This window comes from Leopardus geoffroyi, chromosome D2 (assembly GCF_018350155.1).
Source record: "Leopardus geoffroyi isolate Oge1 chromosome D2, O.geoffroyi_Oge1_pat1.0, whole genome shotgun sequence".
Lineage (NCBI taxonomy): Eukaryota > Metazoa > Chordata > Mammalia > Carnivora > Felidae > Leopardus > Leopardus geoffroyi.
The window spans coordinates 82,154,833-82,168,124 of NC_059334.1; the positions used below are offsets into that span (position 1 = coordinate 82,154,833).

Sequence of the window (13,292 nt, forward strand, 5' to 3'; positions counted from 1 at the left end):
TCAGTTTATTGTAATTGTTTTGATTATTGCTTCACATGTTTTGAGGCTATTTTATTGGTATATGTAGTTTCACAAGTATTTTACCATCCTTTTGAATTGCTCCTTTTATCATTGAGCAATCAGTCCCTTTATCCATAATAATGTCTTTTTTTGGCCTTATGATCTAGGTTGCCTGATGTTAATACTACGACAGTAGCTTTCTTTGTGTTAATATCTGTCTACTATATATTTTCCATTCCTTTCAGAACCATGTTGTATTTTGAGTGTGAATCTTGTAAAAATTATGTAGCTGGATTTCATTTTAAGTTCTAAGCAGATAATCTGTTTTTACTTTAACAAACAGATTCAGTCTATTTACATATAATTAGAGTAATATGTTGACTCATTTTTAGCTAATTATTTTGTGTTTTATATTTACTCTGCTTTTCAAATCCTTTTCCTTCTTTCCTGCCCTCCACTGAGCTGATATACTATTTTTGTGACCATCTATTGTTTGGAATTATACATTCTGCTTTCCTATTCTTTTAGCGGTTATACTTAAATTAGCAAGATACATATTTATCAAAATCTCAAGTTAATCAGTGTCTCTATTATTCGCCAGTACAATACAAATTCTTAAACTGTTTTAAATGTTTGCTCATCTTGTCTTAAAACATCCAAATTTAGTCATTATTGTTGTAATTATTATCTTAAATAGCTTACTTAGATTTACTCACATGCAGTGGCTTTGTTTCCTATTGCCTCTAACGGCCTATCCTTGGCTCTTGTGTTCTATTTCTTTCTTACTGCAATATTCTTTGTTAGTTTTTCCTTGGTAGACATTCCTGGTGAGAATCTGAGAGCAGCACATTCTCTTTCTTTGTGTGCAAATGTATTTTCCTATGATTTTTGTAATTTTCCCGTGGCTCTCTGAATTCTAATTTTGTAGTTGCTAACGAGAAGTCTGTTGTCGGTGTAATTGTCATTTTGCACAAGTGTCTCTTTTCTCTCAGGTGGTGTTACGATTTCATCTTTAGGGGTCTGCCGTTTTACTACAAGCCATCCTGGAGTGAGTCTGCTTTTTGTTCTTCCTACTTGGGGTGCATATCTTTCTCCAGTTCCAGAACATTCTCATCACACCGTTTAAACATTACTTCTTTCCTATATTCTTTCTTTCTGTATTTTCACTCTGGAATTTCTATCAGGCCTATTCTGTTCTCTTTAAAATATTTACAATTTCCCCTGATTTTTGTATTGTCTTGCATTCCCTGAGGTGCTGATTCTCTTGTTCCCCTTGTCCACTGATGCTCACTCGCTGTGGCTTTTCTCACTGTGTGTTTTGCAATTTTGATTTGGGGCTCATTGTTAATATTTTTATTATTCTTTGTTTTTGGCATGGGCGTCTCATGTGATCGTGGCTGTAGACATATCTCTATTTCTACTATTTTGTGTTTTGCAATTTTGTGTTTTGCAATTTTGATTTGGGGCTCATTGTTAATATTTTTATTATTCTTTGTTTTTGGCATGGGCGTCTCATGTGATCGTGGCTGTAGACATATCTCTATTTCTACTATTTTGGCTTGGCTTCAGCTTGGGCCCAGGGGATCCAGGATTACTGATTTGGGACCAGTTTGGATGTTAATGTATTGACCAGGAATTGCATTTCTATGTAGGCGTCAGACATATAAACACCAGTCGACTCCATTGCAACATACACTTATAAGGCTAGCTGGGCTCTCAATTCTCTTTTTCTTATGAGCTATTTCTTCAATCCAGGATACCTGAGACAGTTCTCTCTGTTGTCCCTTCTCCAGACTAGACATTCTTGTTCTTTCCCACAGAGGAAGCCGCTTCCTGGGGGCCCAGCTTTTGCAAAACCTCTCAGTTGTAGACACCCACTTCTCTTGTCCCCGGTCCCAAGCACCAGTCCCTCTCTCTGGACCTGAGTAGCCCTTTGAGGTCCCATGACCCCAACTCACCAGTCTACTGCTCTGAGCCTATACCCCTTCTTTGTCTTTGCCTCTTGGGGATTTCTTGGACTCTCTTCTAAACTTGACGAGGTAGTAACACAAGTTCATACGTGGTTATATTATATCCAGGACTCCTGTGTGCTTTCTGCAGGCTGGAAGGTCAGTGTCAGGTCATTCTACCAAGTTGCTGGGGGTCTGAAGGCATCAGTTTGTAAGTGCCACATGCACACAAGTGATAAAGAAAGGGGGAAACCTGGCAGGTCGACAACGGCTGCTTGATGACACTTCAACTGCAAATATAAAGCCTTCCTCTAAGCTAATTCTTGTTAAAACAGATATCCACAGCTTTTTGGAAAAAAAAAAAAACAACTAGCTTTCCTAGTCCTCAGAGGGCAGCAACTCTTTTTAAATGCCCATGTTCACGCGGACTGAGCACACAGAAAACACAGCAAACGCTTGTTAAAGGAACAAATAAAATTAGCATCTTTTCCAAGATACACATAAAACTTCGAATACTGGGAAAGCTAAAAGTGATAAACGTCATATGATGGTAACCACCATAATATAGGATCATAAGTGTTTATGGTGGATTTATCATTCATATAGATAAATGGCTTATACATTTATTTCTGGTGGACACGCCTATAATAGGTAGGTTACATTTATAATAGGCAGGATACGTTTATAGGTTAAGCAGAGTCAGTTTTACTTCGAATTGTTTTTAAGGGACTTAAAGTATAACACAGCTCAATTCAGCCCAGGGACAATTGCTTTCCAAGCAATCTTGAAACGTGGCTAGGTTTTCTAGAAAGGATTTGCCCAACCGAGCATCCCCTAGTGATTGGAAGGCGGTTTCGAGGTCGGCCACATCTCCAAGGACTATCCTGGCACAAAGCTGGCCAAGGCCAAGTTCTCCTGGAGTTATAATGGAATGCCTAAAGCCTAAGTGATGCATAGGTGCCTTATGGTCCCTAAGTGAAGCCTCTGGGCATGTGGCTTCACTTAGGATAAAACAGCTACAAAGTTTAAGCACAGACGTGACGGCGTGCGTGGTGTTGTGGTGGCCTTGCCGCCGGACTTACCGTGTAATTTCGAGTGAGGGAGACATCGGTGCCATCCAGCAGATAATGGGTTTCTGTGAAGCTGTTAGCGATGAGACCTCTGTGGAAAAAGAAAGACAAACGAGATAAAAGGATGAGTGGAGAAGCGTACGGATATGTTGCGAACAAGGCAGCCAGCAGCTGACCCGCCCTTATGTGACAGGTGACCCCGTGAGGCTCCCAAAGGACCTTCCACCTATTCGGGAAGCAGTCAGGAGGAGACCCAGACAGACAGGACTCAGACACGTGGGCCTTGAACAACAGCTCCCACGGTACACGTGGAGCCCTCACCCATCCCCCTTCACCTCCTTCTTCTAGCACACTCCAGGCGTGTGCGCCCAGGGACCCAGGCCCCCACGTGCACGTGCATGTGGGGACACACACACAGGCACACGCTCTTCTACGGACGGCATAGGCCGAGTTGCAAGCTGGGAGAGTTATCTGCTTGGCAGTCACAAAGGCCCCCGCCATCTAGAAGCAGGGGCGAAGCCACCTGTTGGGACAATAATTCTGGATCCAGGTATCACCCCTGCGGGTACACCCTCAGGTGAGAGAACCAGCTATCAATATTAACATGTCAAAGAAGCGTTGAGGACAACAGCAAACTGTTCAAAGCAGTGGTGCGGGAGGGGAGGAAAGGGGGTGAATGGAATGCGGTAATGGAATGTTGTGGAAGGAGAACTTCACACAGGAAGCCTGCAGATGGAACAACAGCTGGCCGGACAGAGCAAGGTGGGAGCAGAAGGGAATTCTGGGCAGACGATGGCGAGGCCAGGAGATCTGAGCTGTGAAATCCGGGGAGCCAAGCTGGTGTCAGAGGGGAAAGAGTCCTACGCGGAGCCTGCGTCGTATCTGCCTGGGCAACGTGTCGTTGACTTTATTTTATTTTATTATTATTTTTTAAACTCAATTTAATGACGTTTAGTTATTTATTTTGAGGGAGAGAAGGAGAGTGGGCAGGGGCATGGGGGAGGGGCAGAGGGAGAGAGAGAGAGTGAGAATCGCCAGCAGGCTTCACGCCCAGCGAGGAGGCCGAGGGGGGCCTCATTCTCACAACTGTGAGATCACGACGTCAGCCAGATCAAGAGTCAGATGCTCGGGGCACCTGGGTGGCTGAGTTGGCCGAGCGTCCGATGTTTGATATCGGCTCAGGTCACGATCCCGGGGATGTGGGATCGAGCCCCGTGTTGGGCCCCTGAACTGAGCATGGAGCCTGCTTGAGATTCTCTCCCTCCCTCCCTTCCTCCCTCCCTCCCTCTATCTCTCTCTCCCCGTCTCCCTCTGCCCCTGCCCCGCCCCACCCCCAACTCACATACACACTCTGTCTCTCTCAAATAAAAAAGAGTCAGACGCTTAACCGACTGAGCCACCCAGGTGTCCCAGAGTTGCTGTAAATACTGGACTTTGCAGGGGGTGGCAGTGACTGGCAGTGGCTGTCTCCCCCTCCTCAGCCTCCAGAGAATGAGCCTCACACCATCGGCTGGGGGTGGCCCCGTCTCCAGTCCAGAGATGAAGCAGGGACCCCAGCAGGCCAACCACAACTCTCCCCTATGGCACGCTGTGAGCTGGGGCTTCCGGGGAAGAAGTCTTGCCTCTCTGTTCTCAAAGCTCCAAGAACATGCTCACGGGGGTTCCCTCAGCCTGGTGCCTTGCTTTAGAGGACGCTGCCCAGACACAGCCACCACTCAGCCCTGACAAAGGGGACAAAGGGGGAGACTTTCCATATGTGCTGGGGACCCACTCTGCCTCTCCCCTTCCTCAATAGCCCCCTCTCCTTTGCTTCAGTTGGCTTGAGTTAGGATTTGCATCCAGGGTGCTGACAAATGGGTAGAGTTGAGACGGAAGTGGGAGGCTATTGATGTAACAGGCGAGGAATACTTTCCTCATAATCGATTTCTTTAGCTCCTCTCCCAGCCAAGTCCAGAACTGAAAGCAATTTCCCCGTTTTACATGGACTTCAATATATTTCGGAAACGCCTGGCTTAAATCAGTTAGACCCTCACGGAGGTCTGACTTGTGCTCTCCTCACCAGCGAGGGTGGAAGAAGATTGTGCCAAAACATAAAACAGATGATCTCTCACCCTCACTGATTAAGGTACCAGGATCCTTAAACCCGCCCCGCCCCACCCCTCCCTCTGCTCAGGACTACACAGATCATGCTGGAGGGGGCCAGCCTCCGTGTTGCTTTTGGTCTCGAATCCCCATCCTCTACGTGTCCCTCCTGTGAGCTTTCCCAGGATCCTCTGGGCAGGTTCACCCAGGTTCGCCCTGCCAGGATGGGCGAGGGCAAGGCAGGGAGTGTGGGAGGCTGGCGGCCTTGACGGGGGCAGCTGCAGGGGAGGCCGAGGGGATGGGGACAGAAATGGTCAGTGCGTCTTTCCAGACGGTGGTTCTAAAGGGAAGCAGGGAGATGGGAGGTGAAATCATGAGGCAGGGGCTTGAGGAAGTGGAGGGGCTGGAGGAAAATGGGGCAGAGAGGGGGTGAGACAACGCGGTGGGGGGAGCAGGCAGAAGGACGCACAGAGCAGGGGAATGGGGAGGAGGAGTGGGAGCCCTGGCTACACGAGGAAGGGCCTGGAACAGCCTCAGTGCTCCTGGGGAGAGAGGGCTTGGTCAGCTTCGAGATCACAGAGGAGAGGAGAAGAAGATTTAATACAATTCAAGTTATATTGTTATTACTTATATTATTTACTGTTCATTCATAATTTTATTATTTTGCTTATATTTTGTTAACACTTTAGTAGTTCTGTGCTTAACGGAGCTGGATCCTTATATTTTTAAATGTTTATTTATTCATGAGAAAATGCAAGTGGGGGGAGGGGCAGAGAGAGGGAGAGACTCGCAGGATCCGAAGCGGACTCCAGGCTCTGAGCTGTCAGCACAGAGCCGGACGCAGGGCTCAAACTCATGAACTGTGAGATCATGACCTGAGACGCTCAACCGACTGAGGCACCCAGGCGCCCCATGGATCCTTATTTTGAATGAACCTAATACTAAGAGGAGTAACACACATAGGAATTTGTAGAAATATAATTTGTAACACAAAGCGTAGAGATAGAATTTATACCACAAAGAGATAATACTTTAAGGCTTTCTAACTGAAAGCTAGTTTAGATGGATGTCCAAGGAGGAGACTTGCTTCATGTATTGGGGACATGGGAAATCTACCAGGAAAGCCAGGAATTGGACAATGAACTTTTGGTAGAGGACAGTCAGTAAACTTGTGGACAAGAGGAATAACAGATGGACGAGTGGATGGATGGATGGATGGATGGATGGATGAAGGACTGAATTTCGGGCAAATGCTGTAGGCATATTCTTTTTGTCTAGGACTGTCCCCTCTCAGCTTGGGTAACCCGTGCCCCATGTCTTTCCCAGGGACCACGACTTGTTGAGAAGCCACAGCTGAAACTGAGGATGTGCTCACTTGAGACTTTCTCAGACATGTGTCTAATTTATTTTTATTTTTTTATGTATATTTATTTTTGACAGAGACAGAGAGAGAGAGAGACAGAGCAGGAGGGGGGAAGGGGCAGAGAGAGAGAGGGAGACACAGAATCCAAAGCAGGCTCTAGGCTCCAAGCTGTCAGCACAGAGCTCAACGCGGGGCTCGAACTCACAGACCGCGAGATCATGACTTGAGACGAAGTTGGACGCTCAACCGACTGAGCCACCCAGGTGCCCCAGACGTGCGTCTAATTTAAAAGGGGCTAGCAGTCAAAGGTCCCGTGAGAAAAGAGCGGAGGTGGACAATGGCCATATTGGAAATGGAACAGCAAGGGACCCATTTCCTTTAGATTTCCCCAAGGAGAAAAATCCAATTAGATGGATTCTCTATGTCAGCAAATGAAAACAGAAGGTGAATGCATAATTTCATGAGAACATTCTTTTTCTCTGCTTATTAGATTAGCCGATCTAACAAGGAATTCTGTTCCTCCTTACACCAGAAAATAAAACGCCGGGAGTTGATTTTGCTCTTTTCCATATGTTTGGCTATTGTAAGTGACACCTCAGTATTCTCTCATTTAATATTTATTGTGCTGGACACTGGGAATAAGACACCCCCCAGGCTCATCATCTGGTGAAAGACAGACCCGAAGAGTGATGAGAGCTCCATGAAACAGAGATGCCCGAAGCACTGCAGGAGTTCAAGGAGAGGCTTCTAATCCAGAAGGCAGCCTGAGGGAGGTGGTACCCAAATGGATTATGAAAGATGGACAAGAAGAAGTCACGTGTGAAGGGGTGGTGAGGCAGGAGATGGAGAGGAATGCGGAAGAGACGATTCCAGATAGGGGTGCCTCCATTCTCAAAGGCGTGGAATGTACAGGAAGAGCATGCTAGTGGGGCTGGCACTGGAAATGTGAAGCCCTGCTGAGTTCCAGGTGTTGGGTGTAAAGTTTGAAGCAGGGTGATGCAGGGGCGCCTGGGTGGCGCAGTCGGTTGAGCGTCCGACTTCAGCCAGGTCACGATCTCGCGGTCCGTGAGTTCGAGCCCCGCGTCGGGCTCTGGGCTGACGGCTCAGAGCCTGGAGCCTGTTTCCGATTCTGTGTCTCCCTCTCTCTCTGCCCCTCCCGCGTTCATGCTCTGTCTCTCTCTGTCCCAAAAATAAATAAAAACGTTGAAAAAAAAAATCTGAAGCAGGGCGATGCACTGTTGCTCAGAGAGGCATGCCGGGGACTAATCCACCAAGTTGCAAGCATTGCTGACTTTACTCCGTGTAATGGGAGCCATTAGATGTGGCAGTGACCCGAGCAGACACAAGCTTTGGGGCCAAAGGCCGCTCTGACGGCCACGTAGATAAGACTTCGGGGGCAAGAAACAAGTGCGGCAGGAGGGCTAGTTAGAGGAAGCCGGTGTGAGCGTCCAAACAAACAGCCAGACCAAGATATAAGCCTTTGGGATGGGAAATACAGATGGGGGGGACAGAATTAGGAACCTCAGTTGGCACCCGAGATGGGTGGTTCATCCAGGAGGGAATGGAGACGGTGAGTTCCACCTTGGCCACGTTGAGGGCCGGGTACCTGAGAGACATGCTCCTGGATGTCCGGCAAGCAGCTGACTCCACAAGTCTAAGGTCAAGGAAGTGGCTTGGGGTGAAGACAGAGATGGAGACAGACAGCACACGCTTTCTTTACGGGGGAGTAAGAACATTTACGTCCCCAACTTGGCAGAACCCGAATATACACACCAAAAAATCACAAACACAAAGTCACTGATAATAACACAATAACAGAAGAAGACTTTAACACCCCACTTACCGCAGTGGGCAGGTCATCCAAGCGGAAAATCAACGAGGAAACAATGGCTTTGAATGACACACTAGACCGGAGGGACCTAACAGATCTATTCAGAACATTTCGTCCTAAAGCAGCAGGATACGCATTCTTCCTGACTGCAGAACTGATCACATACGAGGTCGCAAATCAGCCCTCAACAAGTACAAAAGGATCAATATCACACCGTGCACATTTTCAGACCATGCTATGAAACGTGAAATCAACCACAGGAAAAAAATTTAGAAAGACCACAAACACTTGGAGATTAAAGACCACTGTACTCAAGAATGAACGGGTTAACCAAGAAATCAAAGAGGGCATAAAAAAGTACACGGAAGCCAATAGAAATGAAAACACAACAGTCCAAAACCTTCGGGATGCAGCAAAGCGGTCGTAAGAGGGAAGTAGACAGTGATCCAGGACTTCCTAAAGAAGGAAGAAAGGTCTATAGGGCAATAGGAAGAATCTCATCCTTTCCAGCCGAGCACTGTATTTCTAATTGCAAAGTCTTTGGGTGTATATGACTAGAAATGATCATTTATGATTTACATTAAAACACTATGATGTAGGGGCACCTGGGTGGCTCAGTCGGTTGAGCGTCCAACTTCGGCTCAGGTCATGATCTCGCGGTCGGTGGGTTCAAGTCCCGCGTCGGGCTCTGTGCTGACAGCTCGGAGCCTGGAGCCTGCTTCAGATTCTGTGTCTCCCTCTCTCTCTGCTCCCCCACCCCCCCCGCTCTCTCTCTCTCTCTCTCTCAAATAAACTTTAAAAAATGTTTTAAAATACTATGATGTAGATAACATTTTTCCTTATAAAATTTCTTACATTTCTGAAATGATTTGTGTTTGAAATAAAAAAATCACCCCCCAATTGCCCTTTTAAGTCAATATTGAAATGACCCCACTCCAAGTTTACTATTATATAATTTAGTTATATTGTTTGAGATGGATTCCATCAAAATGAATATTTTATTCCCCCAAACATAGGAGAGCAGAAAGAAACACCTACTCATTTTCACCTCTGGGATCCCTTTGTCCATCCTCCTTTCGTTAATGTTTCCCTGTGCTGTGCCAGGACTCTGTTACAGGACTTGCCTTCTGCTCTACCTTGTTTCTTGGTGTCTTGTCTTCTCCCACCCTGGGTTGAAAGCTACGTCCCTAAGCTAGCAGAATGCCTCGCACACAGGAAGCGCTTAATAAATAAACAGACGACAAACACGGAATCATTATTATAGAAAAGCAACCCAGTTGGGACAGAATGCGTTCCAACAAACTGGATCAATTAAAAATAAAAAACATGGTTTCAAATTGTGGTCACTGATCCTGGAGGGGGTCTGGGGAGGGGACAGTCACATTCACTCCCTTGTCATTTCAAGAATTCTCAATGCTGTCAGGTCCTCAAGACCAACGCTGACAACTCGTCCTCAATTTCAGAACTGCTTAAAGGAGGGAAATAGGGAAAAGAAAGCTAAGAGTTTGGCATCAATTATTTAGAACATAAAAAACTCATTGATGATATGTCAACTTTTTCCTATTATTTCTTTGAAGAGTATACATATGGTTTAAGGGTTTAATTATTCTGTGCAACATATTCATGCAAACACATCACAAGACGGCTCTTATGTGTCAGTTACACCAGAAGGCACCACGGATACTCTCTGCAATTAAATCACACATGCACTAGTGATCTCTCTAGGAAAGCCATTTGGTATTCAGAGCATCCAACCCAGTTTTCTGCTGAAGATTGACTTCGCTACAAGTTATTATTCCACAAATTACCAAGTCATTCATATATAAATTTGCGTAATGGTTTTCTTTACAAGAAGTTGGAAATACAGCTCTGAACACGTTCATATGAGGGGTAAACCATCTGGAGCTTCAACAAAACATAACACATAATAAAAAGAGTAATTAAAAATCATGATCAGGATTTTCCTAGTTACTAGAACGAAGATCCTTTATTGAAAATGGTCTATTCCTCAACCGGAGCTAAATAAATATAGAGAAAAAATCGAGAGGAAAATCAATATGTACCCAGACTGGATGCCTCACACACTGAAAGAACTCCTTGTGGTTTTCAGTGAAAACTACACTGGCTGGAATCATGGGACTCTTCACCCTCGTATCCTTGGCTCTTCTGGACTCTTCTACAGAGAGATCAGACAACTGAATAATTCTCTATAAAGACAGTGCACTGAGGTATGAAATGAGAGAAGGAAAATGAAAAATAAGAAAAAGAATCCAAGATCTGGCATTTTCTACGGCTCAGCCTTGTTTGGACTACTTTTAGAACTTAGCCCTTGTAAACATCTATGCTTTTTGTTTTCCCTATGGGGAAAGTTATCCTGGTAAACGGCTTATGCTCTGGGTTCGTGATTTGGGGAGTGAAAGCAACAGCCACTCCCTATCGCCACTACCATTTATGACTTGTCTTCATGACCCGCATGCCACCTCCCTCCTATTATTTGCCAGGCCCTGGGACACCTGCCTTTCAAGTGCACTTTCAACCTTGATGTTGGTGGAGACCCTGTGGTGTAGGGACTGTTACCATCTATCTGCTTAGAAATGAAGAGGGAAACACTCAGGTTAAGGGATTTGTCCAGAGCCACACAGCTGAGCCAGTGGAGACTGAACTTGGCTCCATTTGGCTGTAAAACCTACCTCATCCCAACCACTTGGTCCACACTGCCTTGCCAGGAAGAAATGTCAGCATATGGCTCTTAAGGTTTGAAGATAAGTAGCAGCAAATCACATTCCAACTTTCCCCGAAATAACTTTTTCCACCCTGCAAAATGGGGCTTACGCTGTCTCCCATAGCACTCAATTCAACTTGGCTACAAAATGCAAATTATTTTTGGTAGTAATTTCGGTATTTGGGGATCCTAACTATTTAGAACTGCGCATCTGTAAGAACAATGAAGCATTTACATTCAATTTTCTTTTGTTCTCCTCTATCCGCTGAACTACTCGAAATGATTAAATAACTTCCCCCCTCCCACAATAAAAAACAAGTTCCTTCTCCCCAGCTCTTTCTCATTTAGTTTCACAAACTGTAATACGTAAAACCGTTGAGACAGCATCTTGGGAACTACAGGGGACAATTAAGTTTCCCTGCAAAATAATATCTTAATGTACTGCTTTCAAATATGCAGAATTTTGGATCAAATCACGGGCCATTTCCACTGAAATATGTTACCACTGTCGTTTGGGGCTCTTCAGATGACCCCATCCCGCCACAGAATGCGCGGATCACATGTGCCACCACAGACAGTTGTAAACTTGGCCAGAAATCTGTGTGAACACAGCGGGGCCATGTTTGACAGCCGCATTTTCCAGGTGGGTCATGAGAGCAGGTGAATAAGGTCGGGTTTCTGCCACTGACACCCCTCAGCTGTCATTCTACGTGGGCTTAAAGCTTTAGGCTACTCTCTCCCCTTTTAAATGACTACCTGTAGTTTCCAAGTCTTTTGAATGTGGGTTTCTAACCGTTTGAGGCGGTTCTCAGTGGAATAGGACTGTCTTCCTAGTATGGGATTTACCAAGTTTAATAAATAGAAATGGATTATATCCCGTAAGTAAATGGAAACCCAACACACCATTCATTCCAGAGGTAAATAAAGTCCCAGAGCCACTTTCTGAGGATGCGACTGCAAGAATAGAGTTTACAGGTTAGCTAACGCTGTCCTTCCTCTTCGAACATTTCTGCCAACACAGGTAAAACGGCTATGTTTTCTAGGCTTCAGAATTTTCTTTCTTCTTTTTTTTCATCTCTAGGGTTATTTCACTACCTTTATTTTATTTTATTTTATTTATTATTATTATTATTTTTATTTATTTTTAGTATGACTTATTGTCAAATTGGTCTCCGTAAGCAATAGTAGGAGCAGTCGCTAACATTCGTTTGAACCCCTACTAAGCCAAAGCACTTTAGGTGCATTATTTTATTTAACTTTTACAGTAACCCTTGTGGGCTGGTGCCCGTTTGGAGGTGGGGGCGCTGGCATCAGAGGGGTTCAGTACTTGTCTAGGGTCACACGGCCGGTACTGGGCAGACGGTCCGATTTCAGAGCCCAAGATCTCATCGCTAGGCTTACACTTGCCTTTTCTGCTCGTCTCTCTTGCAAGGGACCCTATGTTTAATATGCCAATTCCTGCCTCTGAAAACAATTAGAAAGCAATTGCAGTTTGGGTTGGGCGGGTCTGTTTCCCCTTTATTGCCAGAGGTTCAAAACGGAAAGGAGCAATGAGGAGCAGAGTATGAATCAGGTTCTGTTCACCTCTAGCGTGAGGAATGATCACCCAGGAGTAGCTATTTTATGTGTACTGGCGTAGAAAAGGTTGTCACTGCTCGACACATAAAGGTGAAAAGGTGAGCAGTGCAAGCGAATGAGGAATGAAACCCACTGAGATGTTTTCACTGGTGCTACACATCACCCGAAAACCATCGGGTGTGTTTGACCCCAGAAGCCAAGTCAGCCTTTATTCATGTTCTAATTACCCACAGCACCCCACACTGCAAGTGGTGTTTACGTCTGCAGCTCACTGAGCACCGAGAGGTCTACGATGTGGCAGGATGCGGGAGGACGCGTTATAATGAGTGCCTCTTCAAGTCTTCACGACGACCATTTCGTGCAGGTGAGAAACTGAGGCTCAGAGGTGCCAAGTGGCAATAGGGTGAGGTTGTTAGATGCTAAGATGCCTTATCCTCTGCCTTTGCTCATCACCTGTATACGGAAAAACGTGCTTCTGTTTCCTCCAGCCCAACAAAATTCTTGGCTGATTGTTTTATTTATTTTTAATTTTCATGTTTCTATTTATTTTTGAGAGACAGAGAGAGACAGAGCACGAGCGGGAGAGGGGCAGAGAGAGAGGGAGACACAGAATCGGAAGCAGGCTCCAGGCTCCGAGCCGTCGGCACAGAGCCCGACGCGGGGCTCGAACCCACGAACCACGAGACCAGGACCTGAG

The 13,292-nt window shown here is 45.7% G+C and overlaps 1 protein-coding gene across 2 annotated transcripts in view; it reads right to left on the bottom strand.

Moving 5' to 3' along the window:
* The window catches only part of ADAM12 (ADAM metallopeptidase domain 12), a 353,192-nt gene that overhangs the window by 136,045 nt on the left and 203,855 nt on the right, over nucleotides 1–13,292 (bottom strand). For both annotated transcript variants that reach the window (XR_006701751.1, XM_045439195.1), the window contains exon 4: nucleotides 3,032–3,110. Coding sequence is in view for 1 of the 2 variants with exons in the window: in XM_045439195.1 (XP_045295151.1) it covers nucleotides 3,032–3,110 (79 nt within the window). In the remaining variant the exon portion in view is untranslated. The remainder of the gene's footprint in view (nucleotides 1–3,031; nucleotides 3,111–13,292) is intronic.